At 37.8% G+C, this 26,093-nt stretch overlaps 1 protein-coding gene across 1 annotated transcript in view; it reads right to left on the bottom strand.

The window, feature by feature from the left end:
* MON2 (MON2 homolog (S. cerevisiae)) overlaps positions 1–26,093 on the bottom strand; it is a 179,294-nt gene that overhangs the window by 60,695 nt on the left and 92,506 nt on the right. The window contains exons 22-26 of the mRNA XM_006859606.1: positions 25,836–25,838; positions 25,534–25,644; positions 21,115–21,290; positions 4,947–5,109; positions 179–472 (exon numbers count right to left, since the gene is read on the bottom strand). Of these exons, the coding sequence (XP_006859668.1) occupies positions 179–472; positions 4,947–5,109; positions 21,115–21,290; positions 25,534–25,644; positions 25,836–25,838 (747 nt within the window). The remainder of the gene's footprint in view (positions 1–178; positions 473–4,946; positions 5,110–21,114; positions 21,291–25,533; positions 25,645–25,835; positions 25,839–26,093) is intronic.

Genomic DNA, 26,093 nt, shown 5'->3' with positions numbered 1-26,093 from the left:
CCAAGACTATCAATCTTTATAGAATCGGGCAGCCTCATCTTTCTCCCACAAAGCAGCTGGGAAGTTTGAATCACCAACCTTGCAGTTAGCAGCCCAGCATTTAACCCACTGTGACACCAAGCTTCTTAAAAACAAAAAGAAAAGGTGATAACTGATAAGTGAAGCTATTTTACAATACCTTCCAAATAACAGTGTGCCACGTTGAATGTTGTAAGAGAGTTCCATGTGCACCAATTGTAGAAAACAGAGTCTGCCCAGCACTCTTCCTAACAGCAGGTCGGGGGTCCACACATAGTTCACCCAATTTGGCATAAAGACATAACCACAAGCAATCAAACGGTGGTGCAGGATGGAATGGCCGATTTAAGACCACTCCTTTCTCTTCTGCCTGCTTTTGCTGTGCTGCTTCTTCCTTATTTAACTCTTTTTCAATAGTTTCCCCTCTTTGGAAAAAATAATCTGAAATATTCCACTAAAAAGTAAAGTAGAAAAAGAATACTTTATCAATATACTTTATTTTAAACACATAATTAAGCTTGCAACAGAAATCCATTTTACTTTTCAAAATAAAACTTAAGTTACTTAAGAAATCTTTTTCCTAAGATAATCTTTTCCCTGAATCAATCAGTATTTGTGCCTCATTTAAGCAGAATTTTTTGGAATGATCTAGTTTTAACATTATTTTTTTAATTTTCTATTATGAAAAATATTAAAAACATATGGAAAGAAAGGAATAATAATATGGTGACATCAAGGATACCATACAGGAAGAAAGCAAAAGGTAATTTTAAGAGATAGGAAAGAAAATACAAAAATGGATGTCAGAAGACGCTCTGAAATTTGTTCTTGAGCATAGAAAAACTAAAGCAACTGGACAAAATGAAGAAGTAAAAGAGCTGAACACAAAATTTCAAAGAGCAGCTCAAGAAGACAATGTCGAATATTACAAGGAAACATGCAAAGACAGCTAGAAAGCCAAAAGGGGAGAACACGCTCAGCATTCCTCAAGCTAAACAAACTAAAGAAACAACTTGCAATATTGAAGGATCCCTATCAACAGAGAAACGATTAAAGTTGTCAAGAACTTCATTCTTCTTGGATCAACTATCAACACTCATCGAAGCAGCAGTCCAGAAATCAGACGATGTATTGCATTAGGCAAATATGCTGCACAAGAACTTTTGAAAGTGCTGAAGAACAAAGATATCAACTTGAGGACTAAAGTGCACCTGACCCAAGCCATGGTATTTTCAATAACCTCACAAGCATGCAAAAGCTAGACAGTGAATAAGGAAGACCATAAAAGAATTGATGCTTTTGAGTTACGGTGTTGGAGAAGAATACTGAACGTGCCATGGGCTGCCCATAGAAACAACAGATCTGTGTTACAATAAGTGCATCCAGAGTGCTCCTTGGAGGCCAAGATGGCCAAACTTCGTCTCTCTTACTTAGGACATATTGTCAGGAGGGAGCATCCTCTGGAGAAGGATATCATGTTTTGTAGGGTGGAGGGTCAGAGAAAAAGAGGAAGACTCCCAGTGAGAAGGGTTGGCAAAGTGGCAGCATCAATGGGCTCAAACATACAAACTGTGAGGTTGGCCCAGGACCGGGCAGTGTTTCGTTCTGCTGTGCATAGGGTCACTATGAGTCGGTACCAACTCGATGGCATCTAACAACAACAACAACATGGACAAAATATTGAATGAAACAGAAAAAATCAAAAGAAGATGGAAAATATACAAGTCATTGTACCAAAAAGAACTGATAAATGTTTAATCATTTCATGAGGTGGTATATGATGATCAGGAACCAATGGTGTTAAAGGAAAAGTTCAAGTGCACTGAAGACAATAGTGAAAAAGAAGGCTTCAGGAATTGACAAGATACAAACTGAAATGTTTCAACAAACTGATAAAGTACTGATGGTGCTCACTCATCTATGCCAAGAAGTTTGGAAAACTGCTACCTGGCCAACTGATTAGAAGAGACCCTATCTGCCCATTTCAATGAAAGGTGACCCAACGGAATACAGAAACCAAGCAATATTATTAATATAACATTCAAGTAAAATTTTGTTGATTATAATTCAAGTATGGTTACAGCAGTACAACAAGAGGGAGCTGCCACAAACTACAGCTGGATTCAGAAGAAATGGTTGATATAGTTGCTAACATTTTATGGATCCTGGCTGAAAGCAGAGAATACCAGAAAGATGTTTATTTGTGTTTTGTTGATTATGAAACAACTTTCAACTGTCTGGACCATAACAAACTATAGATAACATTGTGAAGAATGGGTATTCCAGAATACTTAATTGTGCTCATGAGGAATCTAGAGAGAGACCATAAGGCAGTCATTAGAGTAGAATAAGAGACTACTGAATGGTTAAACTCAGGAAAGGTGTGCACCAGGGTTGTATGCTTTCATCATACTTATTCATTCTGTATACTGAACAAATAATCCAAGAAAATGAATTATATGAAGAAGAACGTAGCATCAAGATTGGAGGAAGAATTATTAATAACCTATGATATGTAAATGATACAACCTTGCTGGCCGGAAGACAGAAAAACTGAAAATACTCACTGATGAAAATAAAAAAAATACAGCCTTCTGTTTATATTATACCTCAAAATGTTAAGAAAACAAAAATAAAACTGGACCATTAAATAGCTTCATGATAAACAGAGGAAATACTGAAGTTGTCAAAGAATTCATTTAGCTTGGATCCACAATCAACATTCATGAAAGCAACAGTTAAGAAATCAATTGACTTATTACATAATCAAATCTGATGCACAGGGGCAATGATGTCAGTTTGAGGACTAAGGTGTGCCTGACCCTAGCTATGGTATTTTCAATCGCCTCATAAGCATATGAAAGTTGAGCAATAAATACGAATCGGGCTGCGAACCTTAAGGTCAGCGGTTGGAAACTACCAGCCGCTCCGCGGGAGAAAGATGAGGCTTTCTACTCCCGTAAAGATTTACACCCTCGGAAACCCTATACAGGGTCGCTATGGGTCGGAACCGACTCGATGGCACATAACAACAACAAATAGAAGAATTATAGTGTAGAAGAAAATTAAAAGTAGTATGGATGGTCATAAGAACAAACAAATCTGTCTTAGAAGTATATCCAGAAGCCTTTAAAGTGGGCATGGCAAAACTTTGTTTCTTCTACTTTGGGCATGTTATCAGGAGGGACCAGTCCGTGGAAAAGGACAACATTCATGGTAAAGTTGAGTGGTCAGTGAAAAAGAGGAAGACCCAAAATGAGACAGACTAACACAGTGGTAAGCAACAATGCATTCAAACATAATAACAACTGTGAGAATGGTGCAGGACTGGGCAGTGTTTTGTTCTGTTGTGCATAGGGTCAGTATGAGTTGGTACTGACTCGATGGCACCTAACAACAAGATATTCAAGATGAGTCTAATGAAGTTAATAATTTAACCGTTAACAGGGGCAGACAGCATTAAAATACAGGTATACAGGATTCCAGAGCATATACTCTCCCACTATCATATGCTGTCTCTTAATAGCTATTAAAACAGTCAACAGACTACCAAAACCAATAATAGGACCCCAAAAATGTCTTTGAGCTGATTCTAATTCACAGTGAGCCTGTACAGGGTTTTCAGGAAGCAGAAATCCTCATCTTTCTCCCATGGAGCAGCTGGTCAAGTCTGACCCTACAGCACAGTACCACAAGAGCTCTTTCAACAGACTACAAGACTTTGTAAACAGTCAAGACTTACACTGAAGCCTCATTTACTAAATAAGGAAGGTAAGGAGATGTTGCTAATAAAGTAATATTGAAAATCAATTAAGCTTCACATTAGTCAACTGAATATTTTTCTTATTTTTAACTTTTTGTGATTTGGATAAAAGTATATAGAGCAAATTGCTTTCTCATTCAACATTTTGCACACATTTTGTTTTATGATGCTGACTGTAAGCCCCACAATGTAACAATATTCTTTTCACTTCCTCCCTGCGTTTACCATTTCCATTCGTCTTTTTTCTTATCCCTTCCTGCCTTCTGAGTTTTACTTTTTCCTGGGCAAATATTGCCCTTTTGATCACAAATGGTTGATTGTTCTAAGAAGTGTAGACCTTCTTGGTGTTACTGTTCATACTACAAGCCTGTCTATTATTTGGTTGAAAGTTGAACCACAGGGGAGATTTCCATTCCAAGCATAAAGGGTATCTAATGGCCATAGTTGGATGTTCTTTCAGTCTCTAGCAGACCAGTAAGCCTGGTCTTTTTTATTGTTTTGAGTTTTCTTCTACATTTTTTTCCTGCTTGATCCAGCACCTCCTATTGTGATCCCTTGAAGATTCGTTGGCAGTAGTAGCTGGGCACTATCTTGTTCTTCTGTCTCATAGTAGTGGAGGCTGGGATCAATGTGGTCCATTAGTCCTTTAGACTATTTGTTATCAGGTAGCTTTGATTTCCATCACTCTTTTCTGATCTAAATATTTCTTTTGTATATGCTATTATCTATTATCTATTAAGTCTTCTCATGATAAACACTGCAAAAGCCAAACTTCATGTTCAATACAGGAAAATTATTCCAAATATTCTGATAACAATGATGTATTTCTTAAACAATATCTTTTAATCCTTCATGAAAGATTTATTTTTGTTGTTGTTGTTGTAAAGTGCTGTCGAGTCGGTTCCAACCCATAGCGACGCTGTATAGGGAGGGTTTCCAAGGAGCAGCTGGTGAGCTTGACCTGCCAACCTTGCAGTTCAAATGGTTGTGCAGTCTGGCGTATTAACCCACAGCGCCACACCAGGACTCCTGATGTGTTTGATATTTATTTAAGTCATTTAAACAATATCCACAGAGTCTAAAGAACATTTGCTTATCATTCATTCCCAACTATGTAGCAGTGATTTCTAAATTATTCTATCATCAGAAAGGCAAGAGTACTTACCAATAAACCAATTGAAGTTAAACTAATATTAAGCTCTTGGTTATGAAGTCCAAAGCTACCTGCAACATCTACAACTATCTGCAAGCAAGTGCAAGGCATTGTTGGTAGAAAGTCTGTAACAACCAACTGAAGACATTGGAATGCAGTTCGGATCAAGGATTCTCTGAAAACAAAATAGAAAATTTATGAATTTATGCTTTGGAAGGAAATGTGAGACCAAAATTACATACTTTACAATAATTTGAACCAAGTAAAACTTTATTCTAAAACTTGGACAAGAGAAATCGTTCCTAATTTAGGTCATATATTACTTTTAACATTTACATTAATGTTAAAAAATCTACATCTAAGTGAATTAATGAATAAAAATAAAAAACCTCACAGGTAAAGAAATAAAAACAGTAACTTAAAAAAAGGAAAATGGCATATGCTATTAGCACATTATTTCTTGTTTGATTATAACAATATTGCTCTAATCAAACAGAATTTATAAAATGAGTGACAAAGGCAAATAAACTACAGTAACTTTTTTCATCAGCACATCCCATATATCTAGTCTATTATATGTAAATACACATGATGTACTCACTGAATAAAAATGAGTTCCTGATTCTTTTATAACTATTCTATATTATAAGCTCAACAGCTGCTCCTCAGAAACCCTATATAGGGTCACAACTGACTTGATGGCACTTTAACAGCAGCAGCAACAACAACATATTATATCTAGTTATAGTATATCTAGGAAACCTGGTGTGGTGCTGTAGGATAAGCAGTGGCCTACTAACTGCAAAGTTGGTGGTTCAAACCCACCAGCCACTCCTCAGAAATCCTATACATGGTTGCTATGAGTCGGTACTGACTTGACAGCACTTAACAATAAAAACATTATATCTTAAATATATAAAAGAATAATTTTATATTTAGTCTGTGAGAAGAGGGTAAATTTTAAATTTCAAATAAAGAGAACAAGGAGTGTTTGACAGAGGTGACAAGATGGTGGACTAGGCCAATACACTGTACATGCCCTCTACAACAAAGACATGGACAGACAAATGGAACAGGTGCAGATGGTAATTCTGGAACCCTCAATTTCAGATTAAGGGACAGGGAAGTGGACTGAATGGTTACTAGGGGAGAAAGCTGAAAAGACACAGCAAAAAAGGGAGACTGGTGACCTATCTGCATTAACTATGGTGCCTGGATTTGGGTGGGCCCTGCTCCAAGCCTGCAGACGTGACCCTGGCTAGCCCTGGACTAGTCCTAACTAGGAGGGGCAGCTGAATAGACATGGGAGGATGGGGAGGAAGGATGAAGAATGGTGATCTATGCCAGCCAGCCAGTTGTAGCATGACCATGCTGAACTTTCAAAGGTGGCTTTGAAGGCAAGAGAGTAGTAGGTAGTGCAGAGGCATATTGTTTATTGGTGAAGTGAAAGGTGTGAAATAATTTCTTGAACCCCACCTCTCCCTGGTGACCAGAGATGGGGCTGGTCACCACCCACATAAACTCCTATCAAATCTTCTATTCTCCAGGTGGTTGGACGTACATCAAAGCGAGGGGGGAGCTAGCAGCACCAAACTCAGCATCTGGAATAAGATATGGCCTGCTCCAGACCAACAGAGTTGGTTCTGGTCAGCCACAAACAAGCAGAATCTCTCAACCTCCACTGCCCTTTGAGAAGAAAAGACCCTAATCTCCTAGCTGCTTTGGGGTCAGCACACACTACTTCCAGATTGGGTGCCCAAAACAGACAACACTGAGCCCTATTGGAACTCTATCTAGGGTGTTACTGTTTCATCCCTTGCTGACCCACACCTTGTGAGGTTCTTGGCTGACACCAGACACCAGAATTTGTTGCTGAGTCTTGCACTGCTCTGGTTTTCATCTTTAATTGTTTTTATTTTTTCTTTCCCTTTTTCCTCTCTTTATTCTCCTCTGCTTTCTATCTTTTCTGCTTTCATTTCTTTTTTTTTTTTTCTTTCTGTTTTCTCCTTGTCAATGGTTGCTGCTTCTTTATTTTTTTCTCTTTGCTTTTATTTACTACTCTCTGGTCTCTTTCCCTTTTACTCCTCTCACAGATTGTGTTTAGTTATATTTCTTTCTTTTTACTTTCTCTCATATTTTGCTCTTTTTCAATTTTATTTTCCTCTTGCTCTTTCCTTTTGTCCTAGCAGTTGCATACTTTGTTGCTGTTATTGTTTCTTTATTATTTTCTTTGTTCATTGCTGTTTGCTTTTCTTTGTTCTTATGTGTATGTTTTCACTTCTTGCCTCACCCTAAAGGGGACAACAACCATGCCCATAAGTCCAGCCACAACTGTACCCTCTCAGCCACTGGGGAAAAGCCAATAAAAGCTGCTATTAATGTTATCAAAAACAACAACAAATATCAGTCAAATTAACTCTAAATAGAACTGAATGAACAGTGAACAGGAAATGATATACAAGTTTCCATTCCTTAATCACACCCAGTAGGAAACAGTTAGTGAATGCCTAAGAATACACCAACATACAATCATCAAGTTAATATAGATACAACACCACCACAGCTGCAGACAATTTCTGTTCACACGAAATATGAGAGTGACCAGGACGTAGAGACAAAAAATGTATATGAAGAATAAAAGGCACTGGAACTACTTGAAAAAGAATTCAAGAGAATGGTATTAGGTACCTCCTAACTACGGACAGAGAGGTAGAGGACAACAAGAAAGGGGAAAACACTACAGGAAGAAACAAACCAAACAGGTAAAGGATTGAAGGCAATATGAAAGCTGCAAATAGAAATGCAGGAGATTAATACTCAGATTTCAGAATGGACAATACACTGAAAGGACAAAGCAGTAGATTTGAAGCAATGGAAGCCCGAATTAGTGAACTTGAAGATAAAGTTTTCAGTACTAGTAAACTAGAAGAACAATGAGAAAAAAAGAATGAAAACATTAGAAGAAAGTGTAAGATTCATGTAGGACAACATAGAGAGGAAAAACTTACGGGTGATTGGAATTCTAGAACATGGAGAGACACAGAAAAGATAGTCAAAGAGATATGGGAAGAAAACTTCCCTAACATCAAAAAAGACTACACGATAAGCATTAACCTGAATGACCCCACACAGGCTAGACCTCAAAAGAAAATCACCAAGACATATCATAATCAAACTCTCCAAAATCAAAGAAAGAATCCTGAGAGAAGCTCAGGAAAAATGAAAAGTTACCTAGAAATGGAGAACCAATAGGAAAAAGAATTCAAGAGAATATTTAGAATTCTGAGCAGAAACCATGTGGGTGAGAAGACAAAGGGAATACACATACAAAAAACTGAAAAAAAAAAAAGGTGCCAACCAAGGATCATATACCCAGCAAAACTGTTCATGATGGCAAAATTAGAATATTTCCAGATCAAGAGAAATTAAAAGAATTTTAATAACTAGGTCAACTTTACAAAAATATTAAAGGAAGTCCTTTGGACTGAGAACTAACAACAGCAGACAACAACCTGAGATTGACATACACAGTGATACCACCCAGAACTCAATCCAGATATGTTGTTGTTAAGTGTTGTCAAATTAGTTCCAACTCATAGCAACCCTGTGTCGGGATTCTGAGGGGCATTTGGTGGGTTTTGAACTTCTGACCTTTTGGTCTGCAGTCCAGTGCTGATCTTACAGTGCCACACCAGGAGTTCAATCCAGATATAGAACTCTACAAAGTAAAACAAACCTCACTGTTGCTGTTATTAAGTACCGTTGAGTTGATTCTGATGTTAGTGACCCTATATAGGGTTTCTGAGGCTTTTTACATCTTTGTGGGAACAGAAAACCTTATCTCACAAGACTGAAAATAGGGTACCAGAGATATTAATCTTACAAGACTTAAAATAGTGTATCAAAGATACTAATTTATAATGAAGATAACTACATAGCTAAAAAAGGGAGATGTGTAGTTACAGAATTTGCAAATGGTGAGGAAGTCAAGTAGATTTCAAGATAAAACAGACCATTTTAAACTGAGGAAGAAATTACACAGTAATCTTAAAGAAAATTAATACACCTTCACATCAAATCAAGAAAAAGGAAAACCATGAAGATTTAGTAAACATTAAAATGGCAGTAATGAAGAAAACACACAAACAAAATGAACTCAGCACAGAAAATCATGTGGACCAAGGAAACCAGCAGTAACATCAAAAAATTCGCACAGCAAAATGACTACCATCAATTCATACCTATCAGTAATTACACTGAACATCAATTAATTACATACAACACTCAAGAAACATGGAGTAGCAGAGTAGATAGTAAAACAAGATCTTTCAATATGTTGTCTACAAGAGACAAATGCTAGGCACAAACACAAAAATAGATTAAAAATTAAAGAATGGAAAAAATTTATCAAGCTAACAATCAAAAATGAGCATGAGTGACAATATTAATTATGATAAAGCAGATTTTAAGACAAAAACTAGTAAAATAGACAAAGAAGGGACATTATCTCATGATTAAAGGGTCAACTGAAAAGAGGACATTACCATTATAAATATCTATATACCCAAAAAATTTTCAAATTACAATGATCAAACTCTAATAAAATTGAAGAAGAAACAGACAACTCTAAAATAACTGTTGTTGCTATTAAGTGCTGACAAGTCAGTTGACTCGTTGTTGTTGTTGTTGTTGTTGTTAGGTGTCATCGAGTCGGTACCGACTCACAGCGACCCTATGTACAACAGAATGAAACACTGCCTGGTCCCGGGTCAACCTCACTATTGTTGCCACGCTTGAGCCCACTGATGCTGCCACTTTGCCAATCCATCTCTTTGGAGGTCTTCCTCTTTTCTCTGACCCTCCACCTTATCAAACATGATGATATCCTTTTCCAGTGTCTGGTCCCTCCTGACAATGTGTCCGAAGTATGAGAGACAAAGTTTAGCCATCCTGGCCTCCAAGGAGCACTCTGGCTGCACTTCTTCCAACACAGATCTGTTGGTTCTTTTGGCAGTCTATGGCACTTTCAATATTCTCCTCCAACACCATAACTCAAAAACATCAATTCTTCTACAATCTTCCTTATTCACTGTCCAACTTTCTTATGCATATGTTGTTACTGAAAATATCATGGCTTGGGTCAGGCACACCTTAGTCCTCAAACTGACATCTTTGCTCTTCAACACTTTAAAAAGGTCTTATACAGCAGATTTGCATAATGATTTCTTGACTGCTACTTCCAGGAGTGCTGATTGTTGAGCCAAGAAAAATGAAGTCCTTGACAACTTCAATCTTTTCTCTGTTGATAAAAATGTTGTTTATTGGTCCAATGGTGAGAATTTTTATTTTCTTTACATTGAGATGCAATCCATACCAAGGGCTGTGATCTTTGATTTTCATCAGTCAATACTTTAAGTCCTCTTTACTTTCAGCAAGCAAGTTTATATCATCTGCATATCACAGGTTGTTAGTGAGTCTTCCTCCAATCCTGGTGCCACATTCTTCTTCATATAATCCAGCTTCTCGGATTATTTGTTCATCATATAGGTTGAATAAGTATGATGAAAGAATACAACCCTGTCGCACACCTTTCTTAATTTTAAACCATTCAGTGTTCTCATGTTCTGTTCAAACAGCTGCCTCTTGGTCCATGTACAGATTCCTCATGAGCATAATTAAGTGTTCAGGAATACTCATACTTCACAATGTTGTCCATAGCTTGTCATGATCCACAAAATCGAAAGCCTTTGCATAGTCAATAAATAACAGGTAAATATCTTCTTGGTGTTCCCTGCTTTCAGCCAAGATCCATCTCATATCAGCAATGATATCACTTATTCCACGTCCTCTTCTGAATCTGTCTTGAACCTCTGGAAGTTCTCTGTCAATGGATGCATGCAGCCATTTCTGTATTACCTTTAGTAAAACTTTACTCACATGGGATAGCAAAGAGATTTTCCTATGATTCCCACAGTCTGTTGGGTCACCTCTCTTTGGAATGGGCACAAATACGGAATTCCTCCAATCAGTCGGCCAGATAGCTGTCTTCCAAATTTCTTGGCATAGATGAGTAAGTTCTTCCTGTGCCCCCTCACTTTCTTGAAAGATTCCAATTTTTATTCCATCAATTCCTAGTGCCTTGTTCTTTGCCAATTCCGTCAACGCACCTTGGACTTCTTCCTTCAATACCATTGGCTTTTGACCATATAGTACCTCTTGAAATGGCTGAACATCAACCATTTCCATTTGGTACAGTGACTCTGTGTATTCCTTCCATTTTCTTTTGATGCTTTCTGCATCATTCAATAATTTTCCCAGAGAATCCTTCAATAACAAAAGTCGAGGCTTGAATTTTTTCTTCAGTTCCCCCAGCTTGAGAAATGCTGAGCGTGTTCTTTCCTTTTTGGTTTCCTGACTCCAGATCTTTGCACATTTTATTGTAATATTTGACTCTGTCTTCTTGAGCTGACCTTTGAAATTTTCTGTTCATCTCTTGTACCACTTCATTTCTTCCATTTGCTTTACACTAGAGAGTAGTTTTCAGTGTCTCTTTGCTTTCTTTATATATAATGTTCTTGATGTAATCCCACAACTCTACTCGTCTTCAGTCCTTAGTGTTTAATGTATCGAATCTGGTCTTCAGATGATCTCTAAATTCAGGTGGAATATATTCAAGGTCATATTTTTGCTCTCATAGACTTGTTTTCATTTTCTTCAGCTTCAGTTTGAATTTGCATATGAGTAATTGATGGTCTGTTCCACAATCTGTCCCTGGCCTTGTTTTGAATGATAATAAAGAGTCTCTTTCCACAGATGTAGTCAATTTGATTTCTATGTATTCCACCTGATGAGGTCCATGTGTATAGTCATCTCTTATGCCGGCTAAAGTTGGTATTTGAAATGAACAAATTATTGACTTTGCAGAATTCTATCATGCGATCTCCAGCATCATTTCTATCACCAAGGCCATATTTTCCAACCTTTGCATTACAACTGACAGACGAGCGGTGGTGGGTTGATTCATAACAACCCTGTATAGGGTTTTCAAGAAGCAGCTGGTGGATCTGAATTGCCGACTTTGTGGTTAGCAGTCCAGTGCTTATCCTAAGCATCATACCAGGACTCCTAATATTGTTGCTAAGTACTATTCAGTTGGTTCCAACTCATAATGACCCTGTATAGGATTTCCAAGGAGCAGTTGATGGGTTTGAACTTCTGACCTTGTGGTTCACAGTCCAGTGCTGATGCTGAAGTTTCACACCAGGAGTCTGGGATTCCTAATAGATTTTAAAACACCACTTGCAATCAAGGATAGAACAATTGGAAAGAAACTCAACACAGACACAGAGGAACTAAACAACACAATCAACCCGTTTGACCTTACAGGTTTATACAGCGCACTCAACTAACAAGAGTACAATACATTCTTTCATGTATGCATGGAACATTCTCCAGAACACACCATATGTTAGGCCACAAAGAGAGCCAAAATAAATTTTAAGATATTGATATACTACAAGGCATCTTCTCAGATAAAAATGCCATAAAATTAGAAATCAACAATAGGAAAATCAAAGAAAATAAAAATCAAATACATGAAAATAGAATAACATCCTGCTTAAAACTAATGAGTAATAACACAAAAATGAAAATTTAAAAATTCCTTAAATAAAATGACAATGAAAACACAACATACAAAAACGTTTGGGACACAGTAACATTAGTGCCCAGAGGGGAATTGCAGCAATAAACTCACACATCCAAATAGAAGGAAGTCCCCAAATCAACACATTAAAGTAACATCTCCAACAATTAGAAAAAGAGTAGACAAGTAAGCCCTACAGCCACCAGAAGAAGAGAAGTAATAAAGATTCGTACAAAAATAAATGAATTAGAAAACATAAAAAAACAAAAGAAAAGAAGTTTGTTCTTTGAAAGGATTTATAAAATGACAAATCACTGGCAAATCTAACAAAAGAAAATAAAGAGAAGATGCAAATAATATGGGTGATGTCACAGCAGAACCAATGGAAGTAAAATGATAATAGCAGAATACTATGAAGAACTATACACCAACAAATTTGAAAATCTACAATGGATACATTTTTAGAAAAATATCACCCACCGTATCTTAACACAGAAAGGAGTAGAAAACTCAAACAGACCTATAGCAAAATAAGATATTGATCAGGTCATTAACAAACTGCCAACAACAAAAAAAGTCCAAATTATTGGAACTCACTGAAAGATTCAGTCAAATCACAGGGTACAAGCTCAATATTCACATGAGCTCTGGTAGCGTAGTGGTTACAAATCGGGCTGTGAACCTCAAAGTCAGCAGATCAAAACTACCAGCTGCTCCACGGGAGAAAGATGAAGCTTTCTGCTCCTGTACAGATTTACAGCCTCGGAAACCCTGTACAGGGTCACAATGAGTCGGAACTGACTCCATGGCACATAACCACCATCCACCACACTAATAACAACCACTCTGAAAAGGAAATCAGGAAAACAATACCATTTACAAAGTTGCCTAAAGGATGAAACACTTAGGAATATATCTAACCAGAAAAACAAAAGACCTATGCAAAGAAAATTAAAAAACACTACTACAAGAAACCAAAGGACACTTACTAAAATGGAAGAATACCATTCAAAATATCAACACTACCTAAAGAAATATTACATGTAACCACAATCTAGATTCCAATGTCATTCGTTAAAGAGATGGAAAACGTGACCACTACTGTGGTGCTGTGGTAGCGTAGTGGTTACATATCAGGCTGCTAACCTCAAGGTTGGCATTTCGAAACTACCAGCTGTTCCACGGGAGAAAGATGAGGCTTTCTGCTCCTGTAAAGATTTACAGCCTCAGAAACCATGTGCAAGGCCACTATGAGTCAGAACTGACTCCGCGGTACTTAACAACAACATCACTGTGGTGCTGTGGAGTCTTGGTGTGGCATGGTGTGGCGCTGTGAGTTAATGCGCCAGACTGCAAAAGCCAATTAAACTACAAGGTCTGCAGTTCAAACTCACCAGCTGCTCCTCGGAAACCCTATACAGAGTTGCTATGGATTGGAACTGACTCGACAACACTTAACCACAACAACTGTGGGGCTGTGGATTAATGTGCTGGACTGCAAAGTCCTTTGAACTGCAAGGTAGGCGGTTCAAGCTCACCAACTGCTCCTTGGATACCCTATACAGGGTCGCTATGGGTTTGAAACGACTCAATGGCACTTAACAACAACTTCATAAGGGAAGAAAAAAAAATCTCAGGTAAGCAAAGCATAGAAGAAGAACAAAGTTGGAGGCCTCACACTACTACATAGCCACAGTGGTCAAAAAGCCTGGTACTGGCACAAAAGATATAATGGAACAGAACTGAGAATTCAGAACTAAATTTATCCACATAGATTCAGCTGATCTTTGATAAAGGATAAAAGCACATTAAATAGGGAAGAGATAGTGAAGGACTTTGCACCTGATCAACAGAATGGCCCTAACTACCCCAAATGACACTGAATGGGCCAGCTTGAGCTTCCGATCTCCCGGGAAGCTTGGGTCTTTGTTACACATGGAGACAAACCACCCCCTGAAATTCCAGGTTTCAGGAAAATCTCCCTACCCCTGCCCAAATCTCCATACTCCCCACCCCCGCCCCCCGCCCATTGTCAACTCGCCAGAACTATACCCAGACCAGACGGACTATAAATACTCCAGTCTGTAAGGGAACAGACGGGCTCTTGGTCTCCTTTGGTGATGTGACGTAAGAGTACCCCCTCCCAGGTTTACTCTCAATAAACCTGCCTGCTGTTGAAGTCAAGACTCTTTCCTTTCGTCTCTTTCTTTCTTTTCCTTACAGATAGTCTCTTCAACAAATGGTGGTGGCAAAATTGGAAAGCCAATTGCAGAAAAATTAAACAAGACCCTTATCTCAACATATATAAAAACAAACGCAACATAGATTAAAGACCTAATGCAAAATCTAGAACTATAATAAACATCATCAATTTAAAAAATAGGGGCATATTTAGGGGTTATGATATAAATATACTATGAATCATAATTAAAAACATAACAACTCGTAGACGACAAAACAGATGACCTCCTGAAAATTAGACATTTAAGTGCATCAAAAGATTTTGCCAAAGAGTAAAATGAGAGGCCACAGACTGGGAAAAAAAAAGTTTTTGTATTGACCTATCACACGAGGACTAAGCAATAATATTTATTTATTGAAATCTACAATACCTCTATAAGAAAAAGACAAACAGCCCAAATTAAAAAACAAGCAGAGGACATGAACAGACATTCACCAGAGAAGATACTCAAGCAGCCAACAAACATGTAGAAATGTTCATGATTATTACCCTTTTATTGTTGTTAAGTGTCATTGAGTCGGTTCCGACCCATAGTGACCCTGTAGGGTTTCCAAGGAAAGGCTGGTGAGCTTGAACTGCTGACCCTGCAGTTCAAACCACTTCGCAGTCCAATGCATTTACCAACAGTGTCACACAGGAGAGAGATAAAAATCAAAACAAGAATGAGATTATCATGTCACTGCAGCATTTATAGCAAAGTTTCAAAAAACAGAAAACAAATGTTGGCGAGGGTGTGAAGACACTGGGACTCTCCTACATTGCTAGTGGGACTGGAAAATGGTACAACCATTCTGGAAATCAGTATGGCACTTCCTCAAAAAGCTGGAAACAGAAATACCATATGACTTAGCAATCCCTCTACTTGGTATATATTCACAAGAAATAAGAGCCATTGCATGAGTAGATACATGAACACAGATCTTTCATTATTCACAATAGCAAAAAGATGGGAGACAGCCTAAATGGCCATCAATGGAAAAATTAGTAAACAAACTGGTACATACATACAAACAATACTATGCAACAGTGGAGAATAACAATGAATCTATGAAACACCTCATAACATGGATAAACCTGGAGGATATTATGTTGGGTGAAATTAGTCAATCACAAAAGGAAAAATATTGTGTGAGACCGCTATTGTAAAAACTCAAGAAAAGGCTTTCATGCTAAAAGAAACATTCTTTGATGAATACTAGGGGTGGGAGCAAAGAGAATAATTCACTGGCTCGAGGGTAAACACGTTTTACTCCAGTGACAGGGTATGGGCTGGGGCACTATACAAGAAGAGGGAGATTGGCAGAAGGATGATAAAGACAGATGAAGACACAGGAAGGTATATAAGGGCTAAAAAGGGTAGAGGTAAACAGTGCTACATATACAACACTGGAACAACAGTGTTCTTCGGGTAGATACATGGTCACATACACCAGCTAAATGGGTATGGGAGGAAGTCTGGGACTACATCCACAAACATTGAAGTGTTTGAAAGAGAATGGTGGTACATAGGTATTTACCCTTGTTGCAAACACAGCTATGAACGCAGTGGACTATACAGTGGGAAAAAAGATAAATACTTCTGAGATATTATCAAACATCTTAAGGCAATGAGTGGCTGACCCTGGGGGCCCAGAATCACAGTCTCAGGGGACTCCACGGTCAATTGGCATAACAAAGTCCACAAAGACAATGTTCTACATCCTACTTTGGTGAGCAGCGTCTGGGATCATGAGAGACCAACTAAGGTGCAACTGCTGGTCTCTCCACTTGAAGAAGAGTGATGAAAAGTGAAGATTCTTGGAATCAACTAGTCCAATGGACCAAAGGAGCATGCGAGTTATCAGTCACCAAGACTCTTAAAACAGAAGAACTTATTGGTACCTAGCTATAAAAACCAACTGCACTGAAAGGGATCACATTAGAAGTTTCTTGATAGAGAAAATGTGGAACAAAACTCAAAATTATTATTAATAAACAACAATAAAACCCAACAGGGCTTATTGGTAAGAAAGACAATGGAGGAAACAGAGATTATGGCCCTTGACTATCTTTTAGGTCTGGAAAAGAACTCACCCTCATGGATCAATTTTCAGCCAAGCAATAAAGAGGTATATGGAGGAAACATCAACAGTAGTAACGTATGTAGTCAATCATTCAAGATCAAAATAACAAAATTTACCTAAGGACAAAGTTCACAAGGATTGGAATGGAAATAAGAACCATAGGTAGGAGTGAGATGACTATTGTTGCAAGGAGGGGATTGTAATCATTGAGATGAAACAAAGTGTATGGTTTGTTGAATGCAAAACTGATGATCTTATCTGTAACCCTTCACTCAATTCACAATAAAAAGTAAAACAAAACAAAACAAATTGTTACATATGGAAAGAAACAGGAAAATGTGACCAATAATCAATAAAAAGATCAATTAATAGAAACAGACCTGTAGATCATTCAGATGTTGAAAATAAGTAGTCAACAGTTTTTTTTTTTTTTTTTTTTTTTTTGGGGGGTTTTTTTTCCGTTTTTTTTTTTTTTTTTTTTTAAGGTTTTTATTGTGGATTGAGTGAAAGTTTACAGGGCATATAATCAGTTTTACAGTCAACAAATAGTATACCTTGTTTCATTACAATGATCATACTCCCCTCCATGTACCATCAATTAACAGTATTTCTGTCTATCCACTTTAGCTTTTTAAATAACAAACAAAAAAACCCACTCAGGCATATATAATAGTTTACATTTCCAAAGGGCACATTCTGCAAGTCTGCTCCTGGCCACCAGCTCTTAGTCATTCTCTCTTAGTCCATGAATCTAGAGCCCTCAGCTACTCTCCTTCTGCCTGCCCCCATCTCTGCCTCCATCTCTGGCACTGCTGCTTCTCTGGATAAGGTCCCGCATTCTGCTTGTGCGGTCCTCTCTTGATGGTCCTAGAGTTCTCTGTTTCTGGACTGTAAGATTAACCATTCCCCTTTTTTTGTACAAAACTTCTATCAACAGTTTTTAAATAACTATAAAAATATAAGTAACAAAGTAATATTTTAAATGTAACAAAGTATTGATTTTGGATAGGAATTCTATTGGTGAAAAGTAATGAAAATAATACTAATAGTTTACACAGTGTGCTTCCTGTTTCATGCATTTGTATTTTACCAGGAGCCTTGGTGGTTGCCGTAAGGATAAGAACTGGATTGCTAACAGCAGGGCAAGCTGTTTAAACCCAAACTCCAAAGGAGAAGCAGCAGCCTTGGAGAAACTATATAGTATAATTATGAGTCATCATCAACTCAATGGCAGTGGGTTTGTTTTTGTTTGGGCTTTAAGTGTTTTATACCTGCATCAATTCATAACAACCTGCAATACATAGATGATATAACCTTGCTTGCTGAAAGCAAAGACGACTTCAAATACTTAGTAAGATCAAAGACCACAGTCTTCATTATGGGTAAAGAAAACAAAATCCTCACAACTAGACCGATAAATAACATCTTGTTAAATAGAAAAAAGATTGAAGTTGCCTAGACTTCATTTTGCTTGGATCCATAGTCGTGGAATCAACAGTAAGAAAGGAAATTACTTATTGCATTAGGTAAATCTGTTGCATAAGACCTCTTTACAGTGTTCTAGTTGAGGCTATCTGCTCCCGTGAAGATTTGCAGTCTCGGAAACCCTATGCAGGATCACTATGAGTCAGAACCAACTGTACAGCATACCACAGTCATCACGACCACCACAGCAAAGATAGCAGTTTGAGGACTAGGGTGCGACTAGGGTGCGTCTGATCCAAGCCATAGTATTTTCAATAGTCTCATTTGCATGTAAAAGTTGGACAGTGAATAGGAAGACCATAGAAAATTTGATGTATTTGAGTCATGGTGTTGGAGGAGAATATTAAAAGTACTATGGACTTCCAGAAGAACAAATAAATCAGTCTTGCAAGAAATACAGACAGAATGCTTCTTAGAGGCCAGGAGAGTGAGACTTTGTCTCGCATACCAAACATGAAGTTTGGTAAAGTGAAGTATCAGCAAAAAATAAGAAAACCCCTAATGAAACAGACTGGCACAGTGACAGCAGCAATGGGCTCAAAAGTAACAATAGTGAGGATGGTGTAGAACTGGGCAGTGTTTCGTTGTGTTGAACATAAGGTCAGTATGAGTCGGAAGTGATTCAGTGGCACCTAACAACAATTCATTTCAGTCTACAATATCTTAGAGTATATTGATGTACAGAGGCTAAATGATTTCCAAAGTCAATAGCAAAAAAAATTAGCACTTTAAGGAATTGGAAATTTAAACCAGATACTACTACACCCTCGGAAACCTTGTACAGGGTCGCTATGGGTTGGAACCGACTCGACGGCACTTAACAACAACAACACAACAACTACTACACACCTATTAGGATGGCTTGTTGGGGACCGCCATCACTGAGATGTTGAGGCCCTGTGTCATGGACGAAAATCCTACACGATGGCCCCACTCAGGATGGCTAGCCAGGGACCCTGAGGGCCCAAGGAAGTAACCTCCGGATGTCCCAGGTTCATTGGCTTTTATGAACTCACTGTTGGGCTAGCTCTGTATAATTTTCTTTGGTCCTATTATTCATTCTATGCTTCGAACTCCAGTAATTGTAGCTTCTGAGAAAATGGTTTCTTATGTGCCTCTCTTAATGTCTCCACTGTGTTGGCAGTGTGTAAGGTTCTGGGAACAAATCTCTCTGAGGAACAAACTCTGGCCACCTGGCAAGCATGGCAAAACTGTTCTTTATCAAGTTATTCAGTTATGTTTGATATTAACTTAATACATGAGCCCTTGATACCCACGGACAAATATTAAAACAAAAGCCCCTCCTAAAGCCGAGGCTGTAAAAAGTTCCAAAGGCAAGTTTGCTGGAAAACTCTGGAGACAGTCTGCCCAAGGAATTCACTCAAAGTAGATTGGCAAATTCCGGGGTATTGTTCAAGGAACAATAGTGACAGCCTTCTCAAATAGTCCCCAGGTGCGTCCCCAGGTGCAAACCATTAACGTAGGTGTCCTCCTTCCTTCTGTAAGCCTAGGCCAGGTAGCTGAAACAGCTGGACTCCTTCCAGACCTTTTGAATCCTTTTCACCTTAACCCATCTGAGATTAAGAGCTATAGGTATGTTAATTAGCCTGGAGAAACCTCAAGCTGCTGCCTTGGGATTCGAACCTAAAATATAATTTATAACAATTTGCTTGAATTTCTAGAAAATTAAGGATGTTAGATTATCAAGACAATTTGTGATGTATGTTTTAGAATTTGTTCCTATAGATCATTGTGTCCTGTTTTGAATGATTAATCACATTTCATTTCTGTAGCCTGTCTTAATAATCCCCTTCTGCCTTTGTGTAAAGCCCCTCCCTGAAATAAAAAGGGAGCGCAGACTGAAGCCCTCATGCATTACTGCCTGCAGGGCTGGCTGTGCATTACTGCCTGTAGGGGCCACGATGCCTGTAGTCCAGGTTCTGCCCGCCAGTTTTGCATCCACTCTAGTTTCGGGGTGTCTCTTTGTCTTTCTCGTTGCACCTTTGTGTGTACTCTTTTTCTGTCTCTGTCGCTGCCAGATCTCCCTACTACGTGAACCAAACTCCCGTCGAGGCCGGTCCTCAACAATGGCTGACATCCAAAAACGGAGAATAATTTGACAGTCTCTTGCAAAGCTAAACATAACCTTACCATGTTGTTGTTGTTGCTGTTAAATGACACTGAGTCATTTCCAACTCATACCAATCCTGTATAGGGTTTTCCAGAAGCAGCTGATGAGTTTGAACCGCTGGTCTTGCTATTCAAACCAACCTTACTTATCCTACAGCACCCAGCAATTGCACTCTTAGGTTTTTACCCAACTGAACGAAAACCTATTTCATTATAAATCAGTTTCTTTGATTTTCTAATACAGAGAGAGATGTCGGGGCATAAATACGATTTCATATCTTGTCAAAGTGTTAATTTAAACAAAATGAAACAAAACCCTATTTGTACATGCTGTAAAATTCACTATATTTATTTATTTATTTGTAAGTAAGAACCTTGTATTCTGAGGTAAGTGTAAAACAAACAGAAATTTCTTCATTCTTCAGCAACAAAGATGAGTTCTAGAAATTCCCTACAGCCACTTGGGAGTAGGGTTTAGAATTCTAGATCTCAGACTTAACCAGGAAGAACATACATTAAAAAAAAAAAAAAAAAAAATTACCACTTGCATAAGATTTCGGAACAGATCCCCTCTCCTCCTGTATCCTTTCTGGGATTTTAATTTTACACACTTACCCTTGATCATTTCTGATTGCTCCCATGACTCCAAGCACTAATGGCCATCCAGGCCCAAGACTGTCTCCCTGACTCTGCAGAATCTGCAATACACATTCCAATTGTTTGAGCCGGATGTCAGGATGGTTAATATTGGACATCTCCTTTAATGGATTCAGTAGAAGCAACTGCAGCCTCTGCAAAGGGGGCAAGGAACTAATTAGGACAAAAAGTCCAAAAAGACAGGAAGGCTTTGCTATCAGTACTTTTTCAGGCTTAAATTTATTCTACTCAGATTATTATAGCAAACAGAAATTTTTCTATTAACATAAACATTATTTTAGCTTCTAACAGTAATCATTAAAGAGTAATTCTGTCATCTATTTCCTTCCTAAAAATAAGAGAAAATAAAAATCAATTTTCAAGATGTTAGATCTCAGGATAAATGGGAGCGTTCCCTTACTTTGAAAGACATTAAGTATACACCCATATAAAAATAAACCTAATTGAGAAAATATATTTCTAGCAGTATGTGGAGAAAGAGCAACAATTCCCAATATTTAAAATTAACCATACATTTATTTCATTAATACGTACCACATGTATTTCAATTTAGAATTCTTAAGTGTGATATAATTAAAGAAGTTATAATAACCACACAAAATGAACAAGTATAGAAGTCATAAACAAAGATAAAATCTGTTGAAAAGTAAAAAATGTATTCCAGTCTATCTTTTTCAGCATTTGAAAGCACTTGCCTCATTTTAACTTACTTCTGTCTAAATATTCATTTATTATATCCACTAACTGAACAAATATTTATTAGTTCTAAGAGGCAAAATAGTGAATGATTAAGAAAGCATCAAAAGAAAGCGGAAGAAATATACAGAGTTACAGTACCAAAAAGAAACTATGTTCAACTATTTTAAGAGGTAGCATATGATCAAGAACCAATGGTACCGAAGGAAGAAGTTCAAGGTGTACTGAAAGCATTGACGAAGAACAAGACTCCAGGAATTAATGGCACACAAACTGAAATCTTCCAACAAACTGATGCAGTACTGGAGGCACTCACTCGTCTATGCCAAGAAATTTGGAAAACGGCTATGTTGCCAACTGATTGTAAGAGATCCATATTAATGCTCATTCCAAAGAGAGGTGACCCAATGAAATGTGGAATTCTTTGGAAAATATCATTAATATTGCATGGAAGTAAAATTTTGCTTAGGATTATTAAAAATGGCTGCAACTATACACTGACAGGGAACGGACAGGTTCAAGTCACATTCAGAAGAGGACGTGGAAGGAAGGATATCATTGCTGACATCAGATGGATACTGGCTGAAAACACAGAATACGAGAAAGATGTTTACCTGTGCCTAATGGACTACACAAAGGCTTTTGATTGTGTGGATCAGTACAAGTTACGGACAACATTGCAGAGAATGAGTATTCTGGAACACTTAATGTGCTCATGAGGAACCTATACACAGACCAAACCGCAGTTGTTTGTATAGAACAAGGGAACACTGAATGGTTTACAATTTAAAAATGTGTGTGCCAGCATTGTATTCTTTCATCATACTTAATTCAATCTGCATGCTGAGCAAATAATCCAGGAAGCTGGATTGCATGAAGAAGAGCATGGCATCAGGATTGGAGGAAGACTCATTAACAATCTGCAAAATGCAGATGATACTATCTTGCTTGCTGAAAGTGAAGAGGACTTAAAATACATACTGATGATCAAATATTTCAGCCTTCAGTATGGGTTGCACTTCAACGCAAATAAAATATAAATCCTTACCACCAATAAATAACATCAAGATAAATGGAGAAAAAATTGAAGTTATCGAAGACTTCACTTTGCTTGGATCACGGAAGCAATAGTTTAAAAATGAAACGTCCTATTCCATTAGGTAAATATGCTGCACAAGACCTCTTGAAAGTGTTTAAGAGTAATGACACAGGTTTAAGGACTAAGGTGCGCTATACCCAAACCATGATATTTTCAATAGACTCACATGCGTGTGAAAGTTGGACAATGAATAAGGAAGACTGTAGAAGAATTGATGCATTTGACTTATAATGTTGGAGGAGAATATTCAAAAAGTATCATGGACTGCCAGAAGAACGAGCAAATCTGTGCTGGAAAAAGTACAACCAGAATGCTCATTAGAAGCCAGGATGCAGACTTGGTCTCTCATACTTCAGACATATTATCAGGAGTGACCAGTGCCTAGAGAAGGACATCATGCTTGATAAAGTGGAGGGTCAGCAAAATGAGGAAAACCCCTAATGAGAAGGATTGGCATGGTGACATTAGCAATGGGCTCCACCGAGCGTTAGCAACAATTGTGAGACTGGTGCAGGATGGGGCAGTGTTTCATTCTGTTGTACAAAGGGTAGCTATGAGTCGCTACAGATTCAATGGCACCTAACAACAACATGCGACAGGTACTAAGCTGGATTATGGATATTAACATAAAAGGCAAGGTTTTTCTTTGAGAAAAAATAAATAAATAAACACCAAAAAACTGAAATTTTAATACTGAAAATATGAGATCACTAAAATGCAAGCTCTAGATGAGCACAAACCTTTTCTGTCTTCATTATTCTACTTAAAGAGCTAAAAACACTGCCTAGCACACAGTATGTACTCAATAATTCTTTCTTCAGTACATTTGTAGAATTACAACACAATAAGATAATAAGAATAGCTATTAAATCCCCTGTACCTACTCAAGACATGAAACTTTTAATGGATTTTTCTAAAAGCTCTCTAAGATACACATGAATGATAAAGAGGAAAGGACAAAAAAGTCCCAGAAACAAACTTAACTCTGTATGTATAAAATACTTTAAGCTATTTAAAAATGAAATCTATTTTAATGTGCTTGTTTCTTGTGCTACTTCTTCCAGCCCCCTGTAAAAGCTGTTGCAGTTGTTGTTATTAGGTGCAATCGAGTTGGTACCAACTCATAGTGACCCTAAGGACAACAGAATGAAACACTGCCCAGTCCTGTGCCAACCTCACAAACGTTGCTATGTTTGAGCCTATTGATGCTGCCACTGTGCAAATCCATCTAGTTGGGGGGGTGGGGGGGGAGGCTTCCTCTTTTTCTCTGACCCTGCACTTTACCAAATATGATATCCTTCTCCAGGAACTGGTCCCCTCCTGAAAATATGTCTTAAGTATGAGAGAAGAAATCTGGTCATCTTGGTTTCCAAGGAACATTCTGGCTGTACTTCTTCCAACACAGACTGGTTTGTTCTTTTGGCAATTCATGGTACTTTTAATACTCCAAAGTCATAACTCAAATGCATCAATTATTCTATGATCTTCCTTATTCACTGTCCACCATTCACATACATAGGTGGTTATTGAAAATAACATGGCTTGGGTATGTAAGAGTAGTGAGGCAGAAAAAATAAGTAAATAAGGACCAAAGCAAAATAGGCTAATAAAGTCGTTGCTGTTAGGTACTGTTGAGTTGATTTTGACTCATAGTAACACTATGTGACAGAGCAGAACTACCCCATAGGGCTTTCATGACTCAATGTTTATGGGGTAGTCCTAGAGTGGCTCTGTATGATAAGCACAGGAATACTAACCACAAGGTTGGTAGTTCAAGCCCACCAGTCACTCCTTGGAAACCCTACACAGGGTTGCTGAGTCAGAACTGACTCGATGGCACTTAACAACAACATTTATGGAGGGAGTGTGATGGCTCTGCACAATAAGCACTGGACTATGAACCATGAAGTCAGTGGTTGAAGTCCACTAGCTGTTCTGTAGGAGAAAGATGAGGTTTTCTGCTCCCACAAAGATGTACAGTCGTGGAAACATGATACAGGGTGGATATAAAGTCCGAAGTGGCTCGACAACATCTAATATTTGTTGGAGCACAATGCAGGGTCTTTCTCCTGTGGAGTTACAGGGTGGGTGGGTTCAAACCATCAAACTTTTGGTTACTTAGCATCTAAGTGCTTCACCAGTGGTCACCGTACTACATGAAGAAGGGAACTTGTACACTGGGAGGCCGAAGCAAAGTAATTTATTAATTCTATGAGTCACAAGAAAATTTTTAAAAATTTAATATGAAGTTGTTGTTAAGTGCCATCGAGTTGGTTCTGACCCATAGCAACCCTGTATAAGGTTTTCAAGGAGCAGCTGGTGAGCTTGAACCACCAACTCTGTGGTTCAAACTGACCTTTCAGTCCAGTACATTAACCCACAGCGCAACACCAGGACTCCTTAATAATTGTCATTAGTACAAAGATAAGCGTAAAAATCCAGGCATATCAATTAGTAACAAACACCTATCTTTAAAATATCACCCATTTGATAAATTAAAAGACATACACATGTGGACGGTTGATTTTACACTAAGCATTCTTTTTAAAAATGAGATAGGACACAGACGTCTCTGAAATTACCTGATTTTTTGAAAGTGGAGGATCATGACTAAACGTTAGTCCTGCTTTAATAAGTGAAGTTAAAGCTTCTGCTCCCCATTCTCTCATTCGAGAGTTTGGATGCTGGCAGACCTGAAGGCACAAATATTGAACAAAAAGTGTTCAATTTTTATACTTAAGATACAAATCATAACATCAATCTGAAAAAAGAAATAATTAAATATATTTCCTGGTTGTTTTTTTCAAAGTTTAAAAATTATACCAAATAGTCATCTGCTAAATAGTTGATAGGAAAATTATATTTGAAATATAAGTAAGCTTACCTTCTGAATAAGAGGCAAAAGGAAGCAATAAAAAGACAGAAGAAGAAAAGATGAAACTACAGGAAAAAGAAGTTCATGAAAGTGCCATTATCATTAGAGTGCATAAAAGAAGTAAACTGATGCTAGGCACCTATCTAGTCTAGTCTCATAATTAAATATAGTACCAAAAAAACTACTTTTTTTTTGCCGTTTTATGCGAATATCCAATATGAAGAAATGTGCCTAATCCCTTAATAATTAATAAAAGTCAACCCAATG

This window comes from Chrysochloris asiatica, unplaced genomic scaffold (assembly GCF_000296735.1).
Source record: "Chrysochloris asiatica unplaced genomic scaffold, ChrAsi1.0 scaffold00033, whole genome shotgun sequence".
Lineage (NCBI taxonomy): Eukaryota > Metazoa > Chordata > Mammalia > Afrosoricida > Chrysochloridae > Chrysochloris > Chrysochloris asiatica.
The sequence above is the reverse complement of the archived record's forward strand: the minus strand, read 5'-3'. Positions and strand labels throughout refer to the sequence as shown.